This window comes from Sitophilus oryzae, unplaced genomic scaffold, assembly GCF_002938485.1.
Source record: "Sitophilus oryzae breed Bouriz unplaced genomic scaffold, Soryzae_2.0 scaffold_1693_pilon_pilon, whole genome shotgun sequence".
NCBI classification, from domain to species: domain Eukaryota; kingdom Metazoa; phylum Arthropoda; class Insecta; order Coleoptera; family Curculionidae; genus Sitophilus; species Sitophilus oryzae.
The window spans coordinates 1-27,863 of NW_022146383.1; the positions used below are offsets into that span (position 1 = coordinate 1).

General features: G+C 34.4%; 1 protein-coding gene across 1 annotated transcript in view; it reads right to left on the reverse strand.

Annotated features, from left to right (window-relative positions):
- Positions 1 to 6,511: 6,511 nt before the first annotated feature.
- LOC115881080 (dynein heavy chain 6, axonemal-like) overlaps positions 6,512 to 27,863 on the reverse strand; it is a gene marked incomplete at its 3' end in the record, with an annotated part of 140,967 nt that continues 119,615 nt past the window's right edge. Inside the window, exon 3 of the mRNA XM_030898442.1 lies at positions 6,512 to 6,753. Coding sequence (XP_030754302.1) covers positions 6,512 to 6,753 — 242 coding nt within the window. The remainder of the gene's footprint in view (positions 6,754 to 27,863) is intronic.

A 27,863-nucleotide genomic window follows, 5' to 3' on the forward strand; every position in this document is an offset into this window, starting at 1 on the left:
TATTTTGTTTCTCTACGCCTGAATAACTCCGTGGCGATAATATTTGTTCAAGGCCAAGGGCCGAAAACTAAACAATACAAAAACAGGCGTTTTTTGTCAACTTAAAGTAAACATACCAGGGTCCGCAATAATCGATAAATTCTTAAAGAAAAAGGTGGACACACACTAGGCTTTTTTATACGTAGGTACAATGTTTGGCTTTTAGTTTACTCGAACGTCTATATTATAAATTCTTGTAAAATTTTCACTGAGAACAATCTACATTTTTACGATTAAACCTTATTTATTTCGGATGTTTCAAAGAAGGTACCTGGTGGCATATGAGGGTCTCTAATATTTTGTCAATATACAGGAAAAATATATTGGTCTAAAGTCTTTGTATGGTTTTGCTTTCCAAGAACTGGTTTTATTAAACTAGTTTTCATTTCTTTTGAAACTTATCCGGTAGATAAAGGAGTGTCTATTAAATTCGATAGAGGATAGTCTACGTTAAACAAATTTCAACAATTACCCAGGAAACTTTTTCAGATGTCGATTTATTTTTCAAGATAAATACTAAGTAGCTCTTTCAATTTGAGTAATTTAAACCTTTCTACTTTTAGCGTTGTGGTATAATTCCTATGACAAAATCATCTCGTTTGAATTCATATACTCTTGGAAATATCTATAATGTTTTCATCATAAGAAGTGTTAAAATTTTCTTGGATACTTGAACGTCAATTTTGGAAAGGGATTGTAAGGATATGACTTCATTACTGCTTACCAATTTTTTATTGTTTGCCTCATTTTCGTACGATTAGCACGACATCCATCGATGTTATTTTTCATAGAACGTTTTTCTATCATTCTGCTTTTATAGTATTCTGTTTATTTTTATAATCTTCCCAGTCTCTTTCATCGTTAGTCAACTGAACTTTTTTATATGTCTCTTCTTTGAGTATCGTTTCCTAATTTAAAACTGTATTAAGTAAAATGAAAAGCTATTTAGAGTATTAATTTTGAATTAATCTTAATTTTTTCTGGAAAGTAAAGTCTGATCAAAATGTTTTCGAAGGCATGTTCTTAAGACATGTAAATTAATTAATGTTTGGTTTTGATAATGATCCTCGAAGACTCTTGGTTGCGGAGGATTAAGGGCCTGATCCTCTTCGACTGGATTCTGATTGATGGTCTTTTTTGAATCTGAACTTATGAATAAAATTGGTTAAAAAAAATGTTCTCTATTAATATTTACTCTTGCTAAGATAAATTAAAAGAATGATAGGCATTTTTAACTGATATTTCATGGCAACAAAAATATTTTTTTTAATAAGATATAACTCTTAAATAGATAAACAGATAGTTTTAAAATCATAAAAAAAAATAATGAAAAAATAAAACCGTAAATCAAAGACAAAAACAATTCTTACTTCGCTCGGAACATTCAGTTGTTTATGTAACTATAGGCTGACTGAAAAATATCATTCGACAATATCGACAAAAAAATATGCATTCACATAGGTTGGCTATCAGATTGGTTGTTTTTATTTTATTTGTAGCTGTTCTAAATAATCCATCTCACGACATTGGCCACCACTCTTTGAAGTTCTTCTGCCAGAATGTTCTTCTTCTGCTTTGATTACGTCCTTCCCTAGATTTTCCACCGCCACAGAATAATCTGCAGTAACTGAGACTTGGGATCTCTTAGGAATTTCTTAAGGATTTTAAAATCTCTTCTTCTTTGTGCATACGGCGTAGCACCATGATATTTGTAACTTTATCAGCCCAAGGAATTCGTAACATTCGTAACACCATCTTTTGGAAGCCACCAATTTTGGTTGTTCTAATGGTTCATATTTCGGTGGCATATAATAAGGTTGACATCATAAAGCATCAGACATTTTTGTTTTTAATTGGTTAATGTTTCTACTGCAAAGAAATTTCTTGAATTTTAGAAAAACTTTGGGCTATTTCGATCCTCAATATTATTTCTTATAACTGTTCGACAGTTTTATTTATTATTGTGCCCAAGTGCTTGTAGTATTGGACTTTTTCTATTGTCACATTGTCTATGGATATATTAAAAATTATATTTTGGTGTTTTGTCGTAACCACGAATTTTGTTTCGTGAAATTCATATTCAGATCATATCGTTTGCAGGAGTCATTGATTCTTCGTAGTAGATTCTGCAGATCCTTGTTACTGTCTGTCATTACTACTGCATTGTCAGCATATCCAAGATTGTTGATTCGACGACTATTCACATTGATGTTCTATATGCCGCATCTCTCTGTTGTTGTGAGATTTTTATGGTTTCGTAATCCATGTCGTTTTGGTGGTAAATATGCTTTTTAGCAGCTGTTGTAGGCGTGTATCAGTAATTGATGTCTGACAGAGTCTATATATATATCTTTTATTAGTGTCGTTTGTTCTCCAACATTCATCAAAATATTCTGCAATTGTTGATTTGTGTGGTGTTATCAAGAGATAATTCATTATTTCCTCTCGAACATTTGATGGTGGTTTCACATTCCTATTTGGCGATGTACGGCGCTGACAATGGTGTTTTTATTGTTGATTTTGCTGTGTAGCGATCCAGGACAGTGGTGTCCCATATTTTCTTCATTTCTTAGTACAGTCACTGGGATTTAGCTCACCACCTGTATTGTTGCACCAACTGTGTGAGGGTCATTCGATTGGCAAACAGAATGCCTGTAACCAGCAACTGATATTTCACTATTTACAAAAGTATGTGTGTTTCTGTAAGTGTTTGTGCGTTTCTGTAAGAAATACAATAAGAGGTTTTCTGGATTCAAATGGGTTTCTCAGTTCAAACATTTTATTACTATACCAGCAGCATTTAAATACAAACATGAACCCTTCGTAATATAAAAAAAAAACTGATATTCAGTTCTCTGTTGTGTTTGTCATCTTATATATTTACAGTTTTCAATACGTTATGTTTCATGTCAATATTTCTAATCTTCAACATCTTTTTTGTATATTCACAATTTGAACATGTTCGTCTAGGCTGTACAAACCTATGTAATATAATAATCTCCGCTGCAGTTTGGACAAATTTGTCTGGAGCTACGGTAGTTGTTTGCTATATAGCTGTATTTGCACCATATAAAGAAATAGTATGAAACAGAGAAAGTGTCGCACTCAAGTGAAAATCTTTTAAGTTTCGTCTGACAATCGAAAGGCTTGAATGCACAGTGTCGATCCTAGATTTCATCTCAAAGGTAACAGATCCCTAATCAAAAGGTAGTTTAGAGCACTCCAATTAAGCATTAACTTGTTTTGTACTCTTAGGGTTTTTTCTTCTCAAAGGCATTTTAATATCATAATATGTATCAGAGATTGTGGTTTCTTTTACTGCTTGGTAAAGCTTTGCAGCGATTCTTCTGTATCGCAGTTTATTTGAACAATATGGTGTGCAGTCGATCTAATTTTGTGGTCGGCGGTTCGTTAGTTTCTACTATGCAGTTTTTAGTCAACTACTAATTTTTGGTCTCTACTGTTTTATACGCTGTGTCCTTTATTTTGTGTATGTTTAATTAGTTTTCTAACTTTGTATGCATTCGCATGACATCTATTCTACGACTTGTGTGTGAGAAAACAAGTGTGTATGGCACTTTTATTTTAGGGTTTAATTTTGTGACGTTTGTGTAGTTGTCAGTTGTTTGTTTTATTTTATTTTACGGACTAGAGTTGTCAGAGACAAGATTTGGGTTGCTAGAGATAGATGTCAGATGTCAGATGTTGCTAGAGACACTGTCAGATTAGAGTTGCGTGGGCGCAACTAAGTTCAGGTTGGCCGAATGATTAGAGTTGCGTGGGCGCAACTAAGTTCAGGTTGACCGAATGTAAAACTTGGAAAATAAGTCTGTTATAATAATGCTTTTATTTATTCACTATTCTAATAAACAATGTGCATTCTTTTTCTGAACCTCTATTTATTTATTTGGTAATGCTAAAACACTCCATTTGAAAGTCGATTAGAGAAAGTATGATTCATTGGCAAGCAATGTAAATATTTATGATCAGGTAAAATTGTGATGTAAGAGAAGGCTTAGCTCGGCAGGCTAGTGAGTTGTTGATAGGCCGGCCGGCTGTAGTGTTGTGTTTTGTCACAGAGCTGATATTTGGAAGTAGCGAGTCTTTTAACTATGGAAGTAGAAAACCACTTGTGACGTCCTGCCTTCGAGATGGTCTTGAGAGTTTGAGGTCTCTCTAGCTTCTCGATTGACACCGCTGGAGCGTTGTGTGTGGACCCCAATTAGCCCCATCGATTGGGATGCGAATCTGTTTAGCGGCAGATTTGCGTCCGGGGAAGCCCCTATACTATTTCAGGTGACACTAGCTAGTTGTTGAAGATAATTAACCAATAGATCCGAGTAATAATTGAATTAGATGGAAGATATGGAATGGGATATATTGAATAGAATGTCAGTGATGTCAGTGGCTAGGGGCGGAGTACCCCCGGGTGAGTCCTACTATTTAACTATCAATTTTATCCAGATCAGTAAATGTTTGTTTTGTTATTTTCATGTACAATGAGAGAGTGCTTGCCAATGACCAACTAAATGGATATTTGAGGTGAATTTGCATTGTGAGACCCGGTTGAGTAAGCCCCAAAAATAACGATTTTACACTATGAAACTAGACTGCAAATAATACTACTATAAATATTTAAACAATTTATTGAAATATCAAAAAGGTTAAATGTATAGAGAAAATGATGAAATGTATATGAAATGAAGTAAAGTTTAAATCGATAATAATAAATGCAAAATGAAAATGGTCTAAGCTATACTAAAACTAAGACGTCATCCCCCTTAACTTAAACTAAGTATGCTCTAAAGGTGGAATACAAATAGCAAATCTAAATCTAACTAATATCTAAACAGTCTTACTCTAAGTGATATACTTGAAAACTTCCTCCGGCTGAGCTACGGCGTATAGCTACAGGGTTGCTACGCTCGGGTACTGTCACTGGATCCCGTCAGCAAATGTACAGATTGAAGGTAGGTGTTAAGGTTTCAAATGGTGAACGTAAAAACCCTAAATAATATCGGTTGTCTTAGAAAAGAGCCTCAATTATAGAACAAGGACTAGCACAACGTGTAGGAGTCAATAAAGGTAATAAAGAGGGACTAATTAAATCTGAACTATACCTCAACGAGGGTCTACGATGTCCAACGGGTAACTCTACACACGGGCAACAGGAACGGATGGAATTTTGGACTGTTCTGTGCACTACGGTCTGGATCGGTTTTCTTGATCTACAATTACGAACAACCAAATAAGATTTAAGAAAGATAACACTCAACTAATCTTTTTACACCACGTGGGCGTGGAAAAGTCGAAAACCAGATAACAATATGAACAAAAATCAGTTGAGCATTGACAAGAATAGGCAGAAGAATTATAGCATACCTTGGAACTATTCGGGGACTTCTTGGGCACGTGGAATCGGAATATCGGTCGGAAAAAGGCTATTTTAATCCCATTACGGAAACTGATCGGTGGTCCATGTAAACTCAACAAAATCCAACCACGTCTCTGACCAAATGTGTTTCGGAAGCCTTAATCCTTCTTTACTGCTGATTATTTTCCAACAGCCATATTTCATATCCGGTCAATGAACGAACTAAACTCAGAAATTCCACAATTAAAATGAACGAATTGAACACTGCGATCCACATCAAAAATAAACGATTTAACTACGAAATTTTATCTGATAATTATAAAATTTCAATAACCAAAACAAAGGATAAATAAATTCAAAAACATCTGATTTGATCTGACAGTGAAAAGTGACGAACAGGTGATGATCAAAGATATAGAGAGATGGACAAAAAGCCTACTGCTGGTCGGCATCAGTGACAATAATGTGTAGCTGAATAATATCGCGGTGTATATCGGGTTGCATAATGGTAAAATACTAAATAAAATAATATTTAACAATAAAATTATAGTAAACATGATGCAAAAATAATAGTTATTTGCGATAATTTATGAGCTAGCACACAGAGGTCGTTGCGAGGAAATATGACTGTTACAGGATAGCCTATATTTGGCCACCGGTATCAGCCCAACACCGGTGTTGAAACTGTGCTCCGGTGTTTTTAACAGGCATAATCTAAGGTGGAAATGGTGTCTTTTCCAGAAAGCAAAGTGCATGGTTAGCTAGCAAATTCTATCGAAGTTCTATCCTAATCGATTATCTTCAGAAAAAAAAAAGTTTAACAGAATAAGTTGATTACTATTTATCATTGTTATGTATCTATGCAAATTGTTTTAAAAAACACCGATTTTAAAAGAAAACATTACTCACAAATGTGAAAAGAACGAGAAAAGATTCAGTACCTAGAAGATTAATTTCAAAAATTTCAATAAGTTTTATATTTTTAATAACAAACAAATAATTTAACCCTGAAAATATTTTTGTAAAAATATATTTGCATTAAGAGTCACCCTATACATATTTATGTATAACCCTATTCATATATGTATATGACCTTACCTGATATGCTATATTGGCGTTTATATGCATTCCAAAAATTTCTGGCTCCTCAATAATTGGAAATTCGTCTATAAATTCTTTATATTCTCTTAGTTTCTTTAGTTCGGGACAGTAATATATTCCTGATAAGGAATATTTGTAATTTTTTGTGAGTATTTGAGGTGAGAAGAAAATCTTTAAGACAGTTTTTAAGCACCTTAAATCCCAATAATCTGTAACACGACCTCCATAAATAATTTCGCCTAAAATTTATAAAATGGCGGTAAGTATGCAGGGTGACATATACATATTTTGCAGTTAAAAATAAGTGAAAAGTGTTTGCATAAATTTATGTCCTAAAATGGTTCGTTAATACGGGGTGTAGAAGTTCCATTTATATTTTGACGTTCCTAATAATTTCTGAACTAACGTCGATATTTGGATGAAAATTGGTGTCTGGAAGTTTTTTAACTTGAAAAATTTGATTTAGATATTAATATGACTCCTACTTGTAGAAGACGCCACCTACATATATTTTAACTAGTTTGAAGAGTAAAGTAATAATTTCTTGTCTATATCTGCATAAAACTACTAAATAAAAAAATTAGACATCTACTTTGTACGTAAAGAAGCTCTCTTGGTAAAAATTGCTACGAGCAGCCGTTCTCCAGATATTTCTAATATTATTAATCAATACGTTATTATTGACAAAAAATAAACACATATGCTCACTAGATATTAGACTGAAATAATAAATTTTGAAATGTTTTTTGGCTAAAGGTTCAACAAAAACTATCTCACCATATTCTTTTTCTAGAGAAAATGATTAATTTAAAAAATCAAAAGTACCGAGATTTATAATTTCATTCAAATAACTATCTAATCAACATATTTATTTTTTGACATAATGACTTGTATTGATAATTAGGTATATTCCAAATATCTTGAGAACGGTTGTTTGTAGCGATTTTTACGTAAAAAATAACGGAAATATATTTTTCACTCTCTAGATTTATAGATACAGACGAGAAGTTATTACTACTCAAACCAGTTAAAATATATAAATATATTTAGCGCCATCTACAAATAGATGTCATATTTATATATAAATGAACTTTCTCATGTCAAAAAATACCCAGACACCAATTACATCCCAATATTGACGTTAGTTTGGTGGTTAGCCCTGTATCTCCGAAATGAAGAATTGTAGGACATATATTAATGACCTATTCTATACTACTGACTAAATATACGATTTTTTACATATTTTTATCAATTGAATATGCTGCCGAAGTTTCCAAAATACAATTCGGATGATCCTGTATCATAACACAGACAAACTAAAGTTAGTTTGTGCACAAACTTAGAGACTGTACTTTCTAGAAATACTAAATGTCAGCTGAATATTATTGTAGGGGCTACGAATATTAATTTGCATGATACATCTGAACGATTTGTTAACGATTATATGAATGTAATGAATGAACATGGACATGTTTCGTATATAAACACAATTACTAGACCAGCTCTCAAATTTCAAATAAACTGCTTAAATCTATACTTTTTAGAACAGATATTACCGATCACTATACAGTTATATTTTTTACCACATATCCATTCAAGACTAAATTTGAAGGAAAATGTATAAATGAGTCCACGCGATTGTAAATTCGCAATCGCAATCTGCGATTCTTTTCCATAGCAAACTGCGACTTGCGATAATTGAAACATCTATCTACTGATTTTGGATTTTTAGGCAACAATATTACATCATCGCATTGGGCAGGCGAACGAGGAGCTGAACGAAACGAAAAATCGCAGCATTGCGATTTTCGTTGGCACCGGTGCGGCATCGACACAGTAGTGGGCATGCGAACGAAAATCCGGCAAATCCAATAACCAAACCATACCAAACAATGAGAGGCGAACGAAAATCGCAATATTGCGATTTTCGTTCACAGCTCCCAACTCGTTGGCCTAGACTAGATCGCTAAATAACATTCGCAATCAGGGCCCCGTCATTTTTATGAAGAGTTGGAAAATAGGCTTATGTTTATATACAGCATAATATATATCTATAATTCATTAGTTTTAAATTTTGATAATAGTTATAATAGTATGGATTAAAAAGGTTAAAAACTTCTTGTTTTCGGTTATGACTAATAATTATAGAATTAATAATATTCATAAGGACAGTTTTGGATACAAATTATAAAAATTATCTATTTTTATCCATTATTTACTAGAAGACAGAGAGTACGGAAAAGCAACTCTATTAATATGGATACTTTTTTCAGCCCTTTTTATTTATTATATTTTGTTATATATTATATTATTATAAACATTTTTATAACAATCCATAATATAATATAATATTAAAAATAATTTATATTATATTAATTTATATTATAATTATATTTATTATTATATAATATAATATTATATATATATATATATATATATATATATATATATATATATATATATATATATATATATATATATATATATATATATATATATATATATATATATATATATATATATATATATATATATATATATATATATATATATATATATATATATATATATATATATATATATATATATATATATATATATATATATATATATATATATATATATATATATATATATATATATATATATATATATATATATATATATATATATATATATATATATATATATATATATATATAATATTATATTATATAATAATATAATATTATATTATATAATAATATAATATTATATTATATAATAATATAATATTAATATTAATATTATATATTATATAATATAATATTATATTATATTATAATCAAGCAAAACCAATATGTGTATGGTTTTACTTCATAATTTATAATATCATGGATTGTTTATTGTATTATACTCCGATTTTCTAAAAGATGAACAGTTGTGGATCGGCTACTATGTTAATTTAAATACACCCTTTACAATTAGTTTTTTCATTTTAGAGAAATTTCAAATATAATAAAATATGATATTATCCTATTATTAATCTAAACGTCCGAAAGTTTGGAAAGAAAATTATTTTAAAAGAAAAAAAAGATAAAATAAACAGTTTTTTTTCTAGTTATCTGAATTAAGGTTGGCGGCAACCTTTTTTATAATAAATTTTACGTTAGTATACCTACAGATTGTTTAAAAGCACATTCGAATATTTTGAACATTTTATGTATTTTTAATTTCCATTTTAAATTTATTCGGTCTGTTCTAATCAAAAATATTTAAAAAAAGAAAACTAAGTTATTTGTGGATTTTTTTTTGGAAATTGATGAAAATTTCGAATCTGTGCAGCAAAAATATCATACCAAACAAACACGACAAATTTTAAGAGGCACATGGCATCGAAACACCCAACAGTTTCATTAAATCTTGAAGGCAGGACTGATCGTGGCAACTTGGTAAGTTTTTATAAAAATAAATTATTCCGTTTTTTATTGCACACAGTTTCTAGACATTCAGGTTGTATTATGTAAATTCTGATATTTTTTCAGAAACCTTTATTAAGGGAAGAGGAAAGCAGGGCAAATATTGTCTGATAGGCGAAGCCGCCTTAGCAGTAAAAAAACTAAAATGCTTATATTCAAAACACGAATTTAAGAAAACAATAAGAATATCTAATGTCTAACAAAGAAATTTAATTACTCAAAATATCTTAAGGCTTTCCTTCCCACTGGCGCTAGCCTAGCATTTGTAAGGGTTTGGCTGTCACAAAATGCTGCAAAAACCATGTGACCTTTCTTCACGAATCTTTTTTTATTTGTTTGTATACATCTTAAGACATGCTTATAATTATATTTCCTTCCCCAAACTCAACTCAAACTGTTTCAAATTTACCCCTAAAACACCCTAAAAAAGATGATTTTATAAGTAATTTTTTAGCATTAAATGTATTTAAATCGATTTTAAAACTAATTACGAGCACGTCCGGAACCTTCCTTAATAAAGTGAAACAAAAATTATTTCAAAATATTAAAAAACATGGTCGCAATTTTGTGACGCCCGACCCTCTGCAAATCCAATTTTGATCAGTTTTGTTGCCCGTAATGTAGCGCTTCCACGTGAATTTTGTCGCTGACGCTTTTGAAGGCGGGCAAAGGAAACCAGGTACGTATTCGAATTATTTGGATAAATTATTTTATTACGCTTGTCTCTTACACAATAATTTGAAGTTTTTATTTTGTAATCAAGTCACACGGCAAACAAAATTTGCGTTGCATCTAATGTGTGTGGTCATTGATCATGATGCAATGTAACACAATATAAAACAATAAATAATTAATAAGATGGTTTGACCACTGTGAATTAATATTTTATGGTATTAAATTATTTTCACTATGCTTCAGTTGTCATGGTAATGCCCATTAACTTGGACCGGCGCTACTTCAATAAGCAAAAATTAGAGTATAAAATCGTTATATCGCATTAAATAAAGATATGGTACATGATACAGGATACAGAGATTACATGATATAATAATTGTTACTACTGTTGTACTGTGTTACTCTGCTTTATTATTTTTAAATTGATTAAAAAAATAATATTGTTAAAAGTGATAAAAATTATGCTACAGGTATGTATTATACTGGTGATAGTTAAAGTGCCATAATAATACCGTATGATCGAATAAAAACGGCGTCCAGTTGGCTTGGAAATGACGATCGATGGCATTTCCTATATAAATTTACATATAAAATGACAGCGATTTTCATTTCATAGCCATCGCTGACGCCGTTTTTATTCGATCATACGGTAGTACTCTACAAACAAAAAATAATTCGTTGAAACAACACACCAAAATAAAATAAAAACACTGAGATGTACTAAGATGATATCTTTACCCAAAAAGTATGTACTACATATACGAAGTAAATGGACATACATATAGGCCAGGGTTTCTTAAAGTGGGGTCCACGGACCCAAGGGATTCATAGCATGTGTATCAGGGGTCCACGGTCCGCATTACGCCAGTTAACTGTAAACATATTTATTAACGTTTTTTTTTATTAAGGCTTTTTTTATTTTCCTCTGTTATTTCTGATAGGGGTCCGTGGAATTGTACAAATTGCGAAAGTAGTCCGTGACTGCAAAAAGTTTAAGAAACCCCGATATAGGCAATAATAATGCATATAAACATTTACTATATTAGATAATAATATTGTTTAAAAATGGACGATTACGATGGACTACTTAACTTTTAACAGAGATATTTCTAATAGGCATATTTCTAGATTTTCTAGGATCCACCAATTCGATCAAAAGATATTTCATGTAGAAATTCCGTAAGCTCTTTTTTAGTTTTTTCCCAAAAAACTTCATCTTTGAAAATAATTTTGTGTTTAATCCCCACAATTTGTCCCCCGGGTGTCCACACAGGAAACAACAGAGAGCCAGGGTCACTAAAAACATTGAATATCTCCCGAAATATATATTAATATTTCATAAATCTTGTTATCAATTTACAACAAGTAGGCTTTGGAGCATCACAAAACAAAAGCAAATGAATAAAGGAATTGCTGTAACATGTCGAAAATCACTTCACTTGATAGTAGGCTTTGAGAAATGCTATTATATCGTAACAGAAGAGTATCAGTTTTGTAATTTTTTTAAAACGTGTATTTGACAAATATTTTTTATGATGAATGTAGATGATAGGGGTAAATTTTTACTGTTTTTCCGATCTTTCACATTTTAATAATATTTTTCCCGTATTTGTGTTAGGGTCATTTTTGTTCAAATATATTTTTCAAAAAAACCTTAAAATTTATTTAAATTAACGATTTAAAAAAAATGTAGAAATATCGTATTTTTCCATACATCTCATTCGCTTAGTTAGTACTTTTATATCGCGCAAAATAAATCTGCCTCAAACTGCCACCCTGTGTGGTAGAGCATATTGTTTTGTTGGATGCACAGTCCGGCAATAGTGCGTCAGGCATCTGTAGCACCTAGAATAAAAAAACTTGTGAATTTTGTTTAAGTGCAAACCTAAAGTATGTACGAGGATGTATTTCAGGAAAATATACTAAGTGACATTGAAAATAGAACACCCACTAAATATTATTTAATTTTAATGAATGTTTGTAAGCATATTTATTATTGTATGATTATAATTTGAACGCCGTCAACACACTAGTTTTTGTGCTATACCTGTTTTTGTTAAAATTCCAGTCATCCAATATAGACCTAGCTTTCGCACAGTTTGTTACTTATTCTGCTACAGAGTAGTTTCAGGTGTTTTTCTGAGTTTATTATAATGCCTAGAATACGTAGACGTGCCAATTTTAGACAACTCAGTGATTTTCATAGTGGTCGGATTGTAGGTTTGTTGGAGGCAGGATTATAATTTCGAGAGATTGCTGATAGAGTCCATAGAAGTGTTTGCACTATTGCCAATTGTTGTAGAGCTTTGTAGTATTAGAAGTTATAAAAAACATGATGGAATGTTTTTTTATAAGAATTTTCTTTTGGAAAAAATATTAAAACAACTAATACTATGCGACGGAGCTGTTCGCCGGTGAGCAATGGGTCGTAAGCTAGTGAAGATTAAATTGTGATACTTACGTCTTTATAATGTACTGGGCGCCACTCAGTTTTCCATTTATTTTTGAAAACTTCTAAGTTGAGAACTGAGAAATCAACTCAGAATATAGGTATTACTTATTTTTGGAATTACACAAATGAAACGCTTAGATAAACTAATAACTAAGTATAATTAATAATTAAATGTTAATTAGAATAAAATAAGACTATGAAAAATTTGATGTTTGAAAATATTTGTTGGTAAATTTTATGTATCAAAATAGATCACTCAAAATGGTAGTTAAATTTGCACGCTTCTGAATATTAATATTTTATTAATTATTCCACAAAAAGTCTGGCGATCTTGGTACCAAAATGTAGGGAGTCTTTATATTAAAAAAACCGTACTATGTAAATATCAGAAATATGCATAACCTGAATAAAATATTTCAAAGTGACTCTAAAGCAATCAAATATATAATATGCCTGAAGGGCTTAATGCATTCAAATGAACTTAAATTAAATAGATATAAAATGAAATGATCTGGCCTTTTTTTATCCGTTCTGGTCACAAGCTGGTTGTGGTGAACTGCTACTGGAACTGGATTGAGATAAAAACGTCTCTACACAGACAGGATCGAAAACTTCTGTAGATTCAGGAGATTCCTCCCTTATTCCCGGTGTGAAATGTAGGGACAAAACGTGGCCCAAATGTCAGGTGCATAAAAACAAAATGGCACCAGAAAATGCTACCATAAAAAATGCATACCATAAAATAAAACCCTCTGCTCAGAGGGTTTTTCCAAACAAATTGGCAAAATGCCAACAAACGCCGATATCTCTATCGGTTTGAGCCTTTACCACCCATATCGCGAGGGAAGGTAGGCACGAAGTGTGACTATACACCGTCAGATATAAAGTGACCAACAAACTTCGACTGGACTGAAATATTTCGCCAGAAATAAACTTGAAGAAAAAAATAAAAGATAATAGCAGTACTTAGAATGCCATCTCGGTGCGAGGACTTAAACTTGATTTATTTAAATAAAGTAATTCTGTACATTTATATAAATTATGTGTATTTTAAATAAAATGCTACAGCTTACTTTCAACAACACCGTGAACATCGTGCCAGAGGTACAGGGCGTCTAAGATTAAACATAAGGGTTAAGATCGCCGTTTAAAGCAATTAGCTGTCAGAGACCGTTCGGCCACTTCCCGAGCAATTGCTAACCAATTGTTTACGGAACACGGAAGACTCATCACGATGCGAACTGTTTACCGACGAATACGGTCTTTTGGGCTGTTTTCTTTTCGGCCTCATTGGGTTTTACCATTGACCCCTGAACATCGACGACAACGGCTAGAGTGGTGCAGAGCCCGACAAGAATGGGGCGCAGAATGGAATGCTATCGTTTTTAGTGATGAATCGCGATTCTGTTTTGGAATGCACGACAGTCGGGCGCGAGTGAGAAGATACCGTGGAGAAAGGCGGAATCCACAGTTTTTCATGGAGAGGCACGTAAACCAAGTTGTAGGAGTTATGGCTTGGGGAGCAATCGCATATGGTAGCAGGTCACCTCTAGTATTTGTTCGAGGTAATATGACAGCCCAACGCTATATTGAGGAAATTGTGGAAATTTCTTACCATACTTACGAATGCTCCACGATCCTATATTTCAACAAGGAGTACTCAATATAAAATAATAAAATAAAATATATCAAGGTATTTCAACTCCGAAGAGCCACAATTCCTGGCGACCTGCCCTAGCACCACGTAGTCCCTCTTTTGCCTGGTTGGCAACCCTGGTGATTTTAATGTCAATAAAGGAAACTAAGGACTCTCGTCTCCGTAATCGAACGATACGTCGTACTTGAGCAGATGTCAGACAGAACTCCGAAGAGCCACGATTCCTGGTGACCTGCCCTAGCACTGGGTATTTCCTCTTACGCCTGGTCGGCAATTGTTGCTCTCCCGCGCTTTTAATATCCTAACAAATCCGACTAACTCCCTTATCCCTATAACGCGCCCAGGTAGTAGAGTAAACGCTAATAACAATAAAAAGAATACGACCTACCCTCGATCACTTCGGCGGTGGGTGCTTACCTTGTACAGTGCGGCGACGATCGGCGGCTGGCAGCTGGTCACTTGGCGGGGCACTCCGGACTCGACTTCACTGTTTCGCGTGCGACCACAAACTGTCTCTTTGGAACTGCTGCAACCAAGGTACTCGACTGGCGCTCCGCTCCATTCAGCCTGCACTGGCAGAGTAGGGCGAGTGGCGCAAACGTTCTGTTTCTCGCATTAAACTATAGCGACCCAAAACCGATCAAAACTCTCTTACAATATGGCAATTAAATATTTAACTTATTTAATTTAACAATCGGAACACTAATGAAGTTCATTACAATAATGATTTAATAATTAACAATAAAATACATTGACTGTCATTATTAAAAGAAAATGAAGTCCCTATTTTTTTAGTATAATATTAATTAACACAATATACAGGGTCTCCTAGGAATGAGTGCAGACATTTTTATGAACTTCATTACAATGCCCAAGTTAATCTCCTACCCTGGCCACCAAGATCTCCAGATCTCTCACCAACTGAACATGTATGGGATATGATGGGTAGGAGACTGACAAACTTACAGCATCCTCCTCAGACACTAGAAGCTCTATGGCATGAGATACAGTTAGCATGGGATGAAATACCGCAAGAAGACATAAATCATCTGATTAGTTCCATGCCCAAACGGCTCAACGAATGTATAGAACATCGAGGCGGTCCAACACATTATTAACAAGGACAAGGTAACGAGCCAATATTTTCACTCCAAATTTTGATCATTTACACCTTTTGTCAACCTACATTCGTGTGCAAAAGATTATTAAAATTAAACAATTTTTAGTGGGTGTTCTATTTTCAATGTCACTTAGTATATTTTAACTTCTACAGGGTGGGTCAAAAAAGTGTGAGTGGACCGGGATGATTTTTTTTAAATGGAACACTGTATATTATTGCATTTTTGGCTTTCTTTCTGATCACTTCACATAATCCTAAGATAAGATGTAAATATATTTGGATAGTTTCAGAGATATTAATAAATCAATAATAAATATATATTTTTCAATAAGTTACAAAGAAAGTTTTTAAAATATTGTATTTTCAAAATAATTACAAATAAAATGAAGGTTTAGCTCTCATCATATTTTTATGCAATTGCCTCAAATGTCTTAAAAATCGATTTTTAAGAAAAAACTAGTTTTATAAAAAGTTCATTACTTTTGACTGTTGTAATTTTTAAGGGAAACAATATTTATGTCGCACAATGGCAACACGGTGCCCCTCCCCTGAAAGCAGCGTGGCGTCGTCGTCTCGAGGGACGATCGGCGACGGACAGATAGATCTTTGATTTTGTAGGCGGCTGACAAAAACGCCGCATTCCGCATATTTTTGTACTGGTTATTTTCAATAAACACTTGTTTTTCGATTTCTTGTTTCATTTGGAAACACTAGTACACATCTAAAAGTTATATACAGTCCACTAACAAAGTCTAAACATATTTTGGTCCTTCGAGCCGGATCTTTTGTCATTAAAAGCAATTAATGAAAGTTTCGGTCGCCATATTGTGTGCATAAGTGCCTGCCTGCCTGCACAGAAGAAGACGACAAAGTGAGTAATCCTTTATTTTCCTAGTTTCCCACATTATTACCGATATACTTGATATCCTTTTACAGGGCGGTCACGATTTGTGCACGTAAATTGTAGTTTTTTTAATCGCATTTTATTCAATCGCTAAATAATCATGCAAGAATTAGATAAGCTAATTCGTAAACGGGGTAGTATCAAAGCAAAAGTCACTATTTTTTCTAAATTTGTCGACCAAATATTAGCTCAATTTCCGGACTTCCTCATCACAGAGCTTAATTTATTTCATGAACTAGAAGAAAGAATTGAACGATTTGCATCTGTACTAGACGAATTTGAACAAACACAGATGGAAATTGATCAATTTTTGCCCGATATCGATGCACAATTTAAAGAAAGGGAGAACTTCGACCGGGAGTTTCATTCCGTTCTGGGAAAACGAAAAACATGTCGCAACAAATCCGCCGTCGGCGTCACCTATCCTAGTTAAGGCTGATTCATGGTACACCGTGACGGGCCGGGGCCGTGCGACGGTGAAGGCACGGCCAAATATTGTCAAATGTTATTTATACGTATGCATTCATGCTAAGCCGAGCACGGGCCGAGCTTCGCCGGAGCGCGTCCGTGCCCCGTCCGTGCCCGGCTCGGGTACGGCCCGGTGTACCATGAATCAGCCTTTATTCGAGCGAAACGGGAGGTAGTGTGCATTCCGTAAGATCTGGCACCGGCGCGGGTTTGACTAGTAACATAAGGTTACCAGTAATTGAATTGCCTAAATTCGATGGCAATTACGATAATTGGTTGGAGTTTAGGGATTCATTCGATTCTTTAATTCACCAAAATCAGACAATCAGTGACATACAAAGGTTTCACTATTTGCGTGCAAGTTTATCTCGCGGTGCCTTAGAAATTATTGCAAGTCTAGAATTTTCGAGTGATAACTATACGGCAGCCTGTGATTTAATTTGCACAAGGTATAACAATAATAGCATTTTAACACAAAACCATGTTAAAGCATTATTCAACCTAGACAAGATAAGCGAAGAGTCTTCGTTCGCACTTAGAAAAATTATAGACAATGTAACAAAACATCTTAGAGCTCTTATAATCCTAAAAGAACCCACGGAAAATTGGGACACCTTGATTATTCACTTAATATCTACAAAATTGGATCCCGCTTCTCTTCAGGAATGGGAACAGAAAAAGTCATCCTATGACAAACTCACTCTCGAAAACACGCAAGATCTTCTAAGCCCACGGCCACACAGAAAGCGTTTTTAGCGTTTTGCGTTTTTTGCGTCTCAAGCGCTTTTTGCGATTTTACCATTTTAAGGGCTTTTTTCGATTTGTGTCCATTAAAAACACGCAAAAGACGCGGCAGGTCTGCAGTTTCTATCAATATGTCATTGTAGTAACGTCGCAAGCTTGTGGATTCCCGGCTCGTCCAACAATCAATCCTGTGAGAAAGAGATAGGCGAGATCGGCGCCGTTAGCGTTGAAGAGACGAAGATAAAAGATGCTGGGATTGAATTGTGGACGGGCCGGAGCTTATATTCTGAGACAAACACAATCTACTGCTAGTGCCAGTGGTGTGTGTAAAAATAATAATTATTATTTGCCATTTATTTTTTAGCGCGAAAAAGCGACTTTTATCTTTAGAGCGTAAATTTAAACGTAACCCGGAGTTTAAAAAAGATTATGTCAAATTTATAAACGAATATCTCGCGCTGGGGCACATGTCAAAGGTCGGTGATGAAGATTCGCGAAAGTCATATTTTCTACCTCATCATGGTGTTACTAAGGAGAGTAGCCCTACCACCACGCTACGCGTAGTCTTTGACGCTTCATGCGTCACTAGTTCTGGCTATTCTTTGAATGACATACAGAGAGTGGGAGCAACTATTCAGCCCGATTTATTCTCTGCTCTTATTCGATTCAGAAAATATAACTTCGTTATAGCGGCAGACGTGGGAAAAATGTACCGCATGTGCTTAGTAAATCCTGATCAGCGAAGTATGCAGCGTATTTTATGGCGCGAAAACCCTGATAGTCCAATTGAAATTTTTGAATTAGCAACTATCACATACGGAATGTCAGCAGTTGCATTTTTGGTCATAAGATGCCTACACCAAATTGGTTTGGATTGTTGTGATGAATCTCCAGTAATTTCTGACGTTATAAAAAATAATTTTTATGTCGATGATTTTCTTAGCGGAGGTGATTTCATAGATGACGCTATTTTTATAGCCAATAAGGTAACACGATATTTAAAAAAGGGTTGTTTCAAGTTAAGAAAATGGATCTCTAATTCTCCGGAAGTTTTGGCGCACATTCAATCCAACGAAAAATCAGATATTATTGATTTCGGCACGCGTGGAAATTCAAAAACGTTAGGTTTAATTTGGAATGCTCAAACCGACAGCATTATATATTACAGTATCAATGTTTCTGCAAGTAAAAATGTCACTAAACGTTCAATTTTGTCAGAAACTTCACAGATTTTTGACCCTTTGTGTCTCTTGAGCCCTTCAATTATCATAGCAAAGCAAATCCTGCAGGAACTGTGGTCCGAAAAGTTGTCGTGGGACGAAAGTCTTCCAAATTATTTGCACAGCAAATGGCTACAATTTCATAATGAGTTAAGATCATTAAATAGTTTAATAATCAAGCGACAAGTCACGTGTTCAGATTCAAATGCTATCGAAATTCACGGTTGCGCAGATGCATCAATGCGTGCCATGGGGGCATGTGTTTATGCAAGAGGTAAAAATAGCGATGGAGTCTTCGAAATCGAGTTGATTTGCGCGAAGTCAAAGGTTGCCCCCCTTAAAACACAAACAGTGCCTCGTTTGGAACTGATGGCTGCACTTTTGTTGGTGCAACTTGTTGAGAAAGTTAAAACTTCATTGAATGCTTGCATAGAGCGTGTAGTTTATTGGTCAGACTCCACAGTAGTTTTAGGTTGGCTCAAAACCGAACCCCATCTTTTGCAAACATTTGTAGCCAATCGCGTTGCAAGAATTCAAGAATTCGCAGAGGCGCGGAATTGGCGACACGTACCAACTTGTGAAAATCCTGCTGACACAGTATCTCGCGGAGTTATGCCCAAAGATTTAGCGGTACTTTATCTCTATTGGAACGGTCCCACTTTCTTAAAACGTGATGAATCCACTTGGCCACTTTTGCCTGACTTGCAAAACGAGCTTCCCGATTTTAAAAAGACCGTGCATTTACATGCGGAGATATCAAATCCGTCATTTTCGCTTTTTGAGAAATATTGCTTAAGATTTAAAGAAAATTGTTTTAAAAAAGGGGCTAATAAACAATACGGTCCATTGCTCTGCAAGGAAATCACTAGGGCTTTGTTTATATTAGTAAAGATCTCACAACGTGAATCGTTTCAATACTATTTATGATTCCATCTTTAAAAGTATAGTTTTATATGGATGTGAAACATAGCAGCTCACTAATAGAATGGACAACGGCTATTAGCACTCGAGATGGACTTCTGGCGAAGATCTGCGGGGATATCAAGAATGGAAAGAGTACCGAACGAAAAGATCAGGGAAAGTATGTATGTCCAGCAAACGATAATTGATGAAATAGAGTGAAAACAGTTGGTATGGTATGGACATGTAGAAAGAATGAGTGAGGACAGAATACCAAAGAAAGTCTTGAAATGGATAGCATCAGAAAGAAGGAAAAAGGGAGGGCCAAAAGCAACATGGATTGGAGGAGTACATAAAGCTATGTCGGAGAGGGATCTTCATCCAGGGGATTGGGAAAATAGGAAAGACTGGCAACTGGGTACCGGAAGGCGTAGGAGGCTATGAACCCGGATTTATGTATATTCAACTAATACACAGCTCGGGATCTCTACTACCAGAAATCAACAGAAGAATTAAGTTAGCATGGAGTGCTTATGGAAGAAACTCAATCATATTCAAATCTAGATGCTACTCTATCTAAAGAATAAAACATTCGACCAATGTGTACTACCAATCCTGACCTATGCTTGCGAAACCTGGCCACTTAAATCGGACATCATAAGGAAACTGCAAGTCGTACAACGCTCAATGAAACGAAATATGCTGGGAATAACCAAGAGAGACCGTAAATAATAGAGTGGATGCGACAAAAGATCCAGGTAATAGATGTCATCCACAGAGTCAAATCGCTCAAATGACAATGGGCAAGACACCTGGCAAGAAGAACGGAGAACAGATGGACCACAAAAATTACATCATGGTACCCACATTGAGGAATTAAGAGACCTAAAAGAAAACCGAACCTGAGATGGGAGCATAGTATTAGCAAATTAGCAGGGATAACTTGGGCCCGCATAGACAACAATAGACAACAATGTGCTCCACTACAAAGAGAGTATCTAAATATGTGAGGGAGGCTACACCATAATTGGAAATGGTTGAATAAGCTGAAAATGATGATGATGATGACTATAGAGCCTTAATCATTATCAGCTGAAGATACTAACATAGTTAGCAAAACGTGCATCCAGATGTGTTCCTTCATCCAAGTGTTTTGTTAGACTATTATAATTAATTTTTATTGACATTTAATCTTTAGCAAAAAATATCATAGCAAATTGCAGTAATTTAGAAATTTATCTTGATTAAGATTTACCTTCGAGATATTTCTTAATGAACTTGAATATATTATACTTATTGGATCATCATATTATATCGTTTTTTTTCGCATGGTGGCGGGCGGGGAGGTCAATTTGGAGACCACTTAGCCTTGAGCCAAATTCAGCGACATTTAAATCAAGAACAAAGATAAGGAAAGAAAAAAAAAGGTCACTTATGCCAATTTATTTTCTTCGATCTTCATAATAAAAAAGAAGAAACATATTGCTGTTCTTTTTTTAAATTAAAAAAAGTAAATCGATATATGCTTCAAAACAAATATGGTTACATATATTATGCTTTTTTATAGGTCTGCGTGTCATGTTTATGTTCTGTAACACATTGTTTGTTATCCCAAAGAGGTGTTTTAAACAGGTGTTTTAACGTTTCAAAGTATCTATCAATCAGGCGATGACACGACTGTTTACCTTTATGTTTAATTGAGCTGCCCGGTTTGATGTAGCTTGAGTCACGAATTCCTTAAATACTCCTTCTTTTAAATAAAGCTAAATATTTAAGATTAGTGTTAGCACGTAGTTCTAGACACTAGAAATAGTAACATGTAATTTCTTATTAATCTCTGAGTAATAAAAATACTTTATTAAATTATGCCTTGTATATTAGACAATAGCTGGATACACACGAATAGTTTTATTGGCCGATTTGGCCAATTTATCGTTAAATTGTAGAAATTGTAACGAAAAAATCTGTCAGTTTATGTCACAATGGAAATGTTAACATTGGCAGATAAATTGCTGACAAATATAATTTATGGAGAATTTTAAAATGGCAGATAAATCTGTCGACAATTATCGGTGGATATTTTGTAAAGGGCCAAGCTCGTTAAGACCTGTTGACGGAATTCGTTGTTTGTTTAGTTTCATTTTTTATTTTACATATTATTTGCTACAAATTCCTTTCTCATTAACTAAGTCTTAACCCACTTGGTTGCAGGTCACCTTTATTCTTATTATTCATAGATTTCGTCAAAGCTTTTGACAATATCCCCTATGCGATGGTATGGAAAACTCTAAAAGAAAAAGGTCTTCCGGAAAAACTAATTAATATAATCAAGGAACTATACAGAAACACAGAATGCAATGTGCTGCACAACGGTAGAACCAGCGACAGTTCTAACTTAGGGCAGGAGTAAAGCAGGGTTGCACATTATCGCCGCTTCTATTTAATATCGTGCTCGACAGCGTTTTGACTAAAGCCACAACAAATATTAGGGGAGTACAATGGATCCTGACATCGCATCTCACGGATCTTGCTGATTATGCTGATGATATCTGTCTCACAACGCAATCCTTCAAAGACATGGAATTGATACTCAGACACCTAAAAAACAAAGGCAGGCAAAGTTGGATTGAGCATAAACATCGACAAAACAAAATCAATGCGCATTAACACAAATAACAACACTCCAGTTTACTTACCTGGGAAGTATTGTAACAGCAAACGGTGACTGGAGCAGTTTGGACCTCCCGTCAACTCTCCATGCAAACAAAATTAAGAATATTCAATTCCAACGTCATACCAGTTTTATTATATGGCTGCGAGACATGGAGAGTGACAAAAATATCTATCAACCGCCCGCAGGTGTTTATCAATCGCTGCTTGCGGAAAATACTCAAAATATTTTGGCTAGACACTATACGTAACACCTACCTGCTTCATCTTACAAACCAACAAGAAGTAGGCATTGAAATCCGCAGGATTGGATAGGTCATACCTTGCGAAAACCTGATAGTAATATAGCGAGATCAGCGTTGGAGTGGAATCCCCAAGGAAAAAGAAAGCAAGGACGACCTGCTCAAACATGGAGACGTTCCATACTGGCTTCAACAAGTAGGAACATGGAAGGAAGCAAAAATAACTGCCAAAAATAGAACCCGATGGAGAGCTTTCACTGAAGCCCTTTGCTCCGCATAGGAGATATATGATCCTATATATAACCTACTTGGTGCGGTTTTTATTCCTTCGGCGTCGTTTTATTATAACATAACCCATCATTCCATTATTTTAACAAACAATTATTAAAAAAATTAAAAAAAAATATTAACACAAACCAAAACAAACTAAACCAATCACTCAGATAAACTTTGTGTGATAATTCGCTTCAATAAAACTTTGCGTTAGTGTCATCACTAAGATTTATCTCATAGATTTGTTTTAACGATTTATCTAACAACTAATTTGTACAATTTATTGCTCCCAATAAGTCTTTACGTGTGTATTCAGCTATTGACTGCAGAATTAAGAAAAATATTCCAGAATTAAGAAATGTTTAAACGGATTTGCATCAGAGTGTTTATACATATATTTAAACGGATTTGCTCTGAGAATCCAGAAAAAAAAACAAGATTATGTCACAAACTAAATTATATCGAACTGCAAGACAGAATCATTGGTGCGTCAGCCTGAGAAATATATCCTTTCTTTTTTAATGATGTTTTCATATTTAAAAGTAACAGCCTGGACTACTCTAAGAAGTGTCATAACAAAAACAAAACCGGAATCATTAAAATAAGAGCAAGAGTGCATATCTACCAGGTGTCTTGTAATTGGGGTGAATTATATATTGGAAAGACAGAATGTCCTCTAAAACATATGCAAAGAGGTTCAGACAATTAAGTCAGATATTACAACCTATGTGTGGTCTAATCACCACAAAATATAGTGATCAAAACTCCGGGTCCTCTACAAGGAACCTCCTGGAAAAATCGTATGTTTAAGGAAGCCTATTTTTATATCAAGCGGTAATTTCATCTTTAATAATCCAAATATGCAAATTTTGCTATAGAAAACCACTGTGCCAATAAATACACTAATACTGTTTTGAATCACAAAGCAATAATGTCAAATTATTCGATCGATTCCTGAATCATTCACGGAATCGATTTCTTTGATTGCACGGCATGATTGTTATTGCCTTTGTAGTAATTCAGCGTTTACCTCTGTGTATATAAAGGTATTTAAATTATCTTCACTTTACGATGTTTAAATCTACGAATCGGGTGAACCATAAACAGGCTCTCGCCGCCGCCTTACTACCGAGAAGTACCTTCGGTACCGATAAGTACTTTTGGTTCCAACTTCGGCTCGGTGGTTCTTTGATAAATTGTCGTTTCTTCGGTACGGAGCAGTACCGACTAAGTTACAGGCCCGACCAAAAAAAGTACACCGTCCAAACAAAGTGTTACGCAAATAGATAGTAAATAATATACTTTATAGAAAAACGGAAAACAGACAATGCTCCTGTTTATCGTCTTCCAGCAAGCATATGACAAAGTTAAAAGAACTGAGGTGTTTAGAACATTAACAGAATTAGGGGATAGCAAGGAACTGACCAAGATGATAAAATTGACACTCCTCTCCTTCTTCTTATAGTACCATCTTCTAATGAAGGTTGACAACAATCGCGGCGAAACACTGTCTATCCTGTGCAGCTCGAAACAGTTCGTGTGAATTTAGTCCAGTCCAATTTCCTAAAATTTTCAACCAAGAGTGCTTGCGTCTCCCAAGTCCTCTTCTGCCTTCTACCTTTCCTTCTATGATCAACTTCAGAAGCTTTGCCCTACTATTCCCTATGACAAGGGCCAGATATGCTGTCTTTCTTTTTTTTATATTTGTCAGTAATTTCCTTTCCTTGTTAAGCCTCACAAGAACCTCTTCATTGCGTACGTGATCTGTCCAGGGTATTTTCAAGACTCTTCTGTAGATCCACATTTCAAAAGCTTCCAACCGTCTCATGGTGTTCACTTTAAGCGTCCAGGTCTCACAGACATATAAGGTCTCACAGACATATAAGGATTTAGTAAACATAACAATGAACAAAACGCAGACGTCAGCTGATGTTGAGTGATCGGTTACATAACAGGTTTCTCATTTTGTTAAACATTGATCTAACCTGTTCTATACGCGATGTAACTTCTAAGTCCGGGCCAAGGTCCAATGTTAGCCAGGATCCCAGGTATTCGATCTTATTTACCGTGTCTACGCATTGTCCGTATACTCGTATGTTGGGTGGTGGGATATTTTTCCTACTAACGACCATTATCTTGGTTTATGCCGTTTTTATTTTAAGGCCCGATGGATCTCCTTCCCGAATTATATCGTCTAGAAGTTCTTGAAGAGCCTCAGGGTTGTCAGCGATAATCGCAGTGTCGTCTGCATACCTAAGGTTGTTATAATTGGGACGCCATTTATTTTTATACCAATGCTTATATCTTGTAGGGTCTTATCGAATATACATATATCCCGAGTATATATTAAACTATAAGGGAGACAACACACATGAAACGTGAAATATATGGAAAGAGAAGGAGGGGTAGACCGAGAACCAGAGAGAAAAAAGATGTTGAAGACGACTTTCAGTATATTTTGCGGTCTCTAAATGTGTTTTGTAGTAAATTGATCATACTCCAATATTGTGTCCGCATTCTTGAAATTCCTCAAGTAAGATCCAGTAGACGTACTTTACATCTACATCATAGTGGTTTAATTTAAGTAAAAGACTAATTATCTGTCCCTAATCTAACATCAGAAGTGAGAGTATGCCCTAGTGTGCCCAAAAGTAGTGAAAATTGAAGTTTTTGAACATTAAGACAGTATTGCGTAACATGACGAAATGTGCCAATTTCTGACGATACCGATTTTGATCTATCAGAAGAATAATTTCTCCTGTGTATTAGTGATCGTTAAAGGTCAAATAAACAATAAAACAATTTGTGAGTGCCTTCAATATGAAAACATTGCAATGAAGAGAAGACATTGTTCCGTCGGAGTGTGTTGGAGATTCAAATGGAAATGTATCAACAAATGTCGAGCCGCCTTCTGAATATTTTAAAGAGAGAGAGACAGCTGGAGCTTGAGCAACTGTTACTGCTGAACAAGGAAAAACATGGACTGCATTTAATCACAATCCTTTCGAGAGTTGGTTCACATACCAAATGTCTTACGTCATGGACCAAGTTCCAGATTATTGGTTTCTCAACATTTTCTGGCTGACACACCGCCAACCGATGTCATCGATCTGGACAAGGCCAGTGCAGAAGCTGAAGGACGGATTAGCCCGGAAAATAGACCGAATAAGTGAGCTCAGCACTTTAATGTCTAGCACAGCCAAACTGATTTGTTTACTTCTGAACAAAAGTTGAGTATTAAAAAGTTTTAGTAATATTGAGTATATTATTAATCAAACTATTTTATTTTTATTTGTTTATGGTTGGAGACCTCATGACCGAGAAAGTTTCTCAGCTGACAGACGACTGTAAGGCCCCACAGTTCGTGCATTGTTACCTAAGGACAGATATGCGCTGCATCAGCAACATATCAGCAAGATCGGCGGACCACGTTGCCGTTCGTAAACAACTATGACCATGGCCTTCCACAATATAAAAAAAGCTAAGTATCAGACCATTTGACATGCAGTCTTACAAACAATTTAATTTAGTTCTTACTGGTAATGTAAGAATTGGTAGTTTAATAAGTTGTGAGACAAAACTTATTTCAGAATTGAATTTAATTCTTTGTTCTCATTTAAGAAGTTGTCATTTAAAAGTGGAAAACTTTTAGAAGGGTTATAAAAGTTAATCTGTACAAGAAAAATAATAATGCTATAGTTAATTTTAAATTTCAATGAAAATAGTGGCAGTTAGTTTCCTTTGTAGTTAAGATAAAATGCCCATATATTGCCAGAGTTTGTTTTGACAGTTTATACAGATTGTTAAATAGTACATTACCAAGTTATGAAGCGTATTGAAATCACTAAAATAATTTAAAGATGCAATCGAACTAATTTTATTTCGAACAGTTGGAACCGAACGCAAAAAAATGTTTTAACACTAGAATTTACTTTCTGGAAAGAAATTTATCGTTTATTATGAGAACTTACAGAAAAAAATTAAAACATGCAAAAATGTGAGATTAACATTATCGTTTAACAATAAGTTCTGGAATTTTTAAGCTACATGAACGAAAATTGTTTCGTGTTTGAAGATATTTTTATAGACAAACAAAAAGGATTTTGCTTAGGTTCTCCGCTAAGTCATTTACTTGCAGAAAGTTTTCTGTCTAAATTTACTGGAACACTTTTCAAAATCATAATATTTTGATATTTTATCATCTTGTATGATCATGTAGATCATGTTCTTATCTTCTTTTATATCAGTTGAATGAGTCTGAAACTGAGAAGCTGAAACTGAATGAAACTAAATACTAACTAAGATAATAAAATTAATTTCTAAGATCTAACAATGTCAAAAGTAGACTGGAGAAATTAGAATTTGCTATCTTGAGAAAGCTGATGTTTATACAACATAAATTAGCAGCGTACAAATCAATGGTTCATTCAGCATGTGCTCTCACACTAAGTCAAGCTATCAGAACTAAAGAATTAGAAACAATACAATAAGACTAAACACCAGGTTTAATAAAAGCAATAAATACAATAATGAGAAGTTAAATGGTACAGCGGTAGCATTTGAACC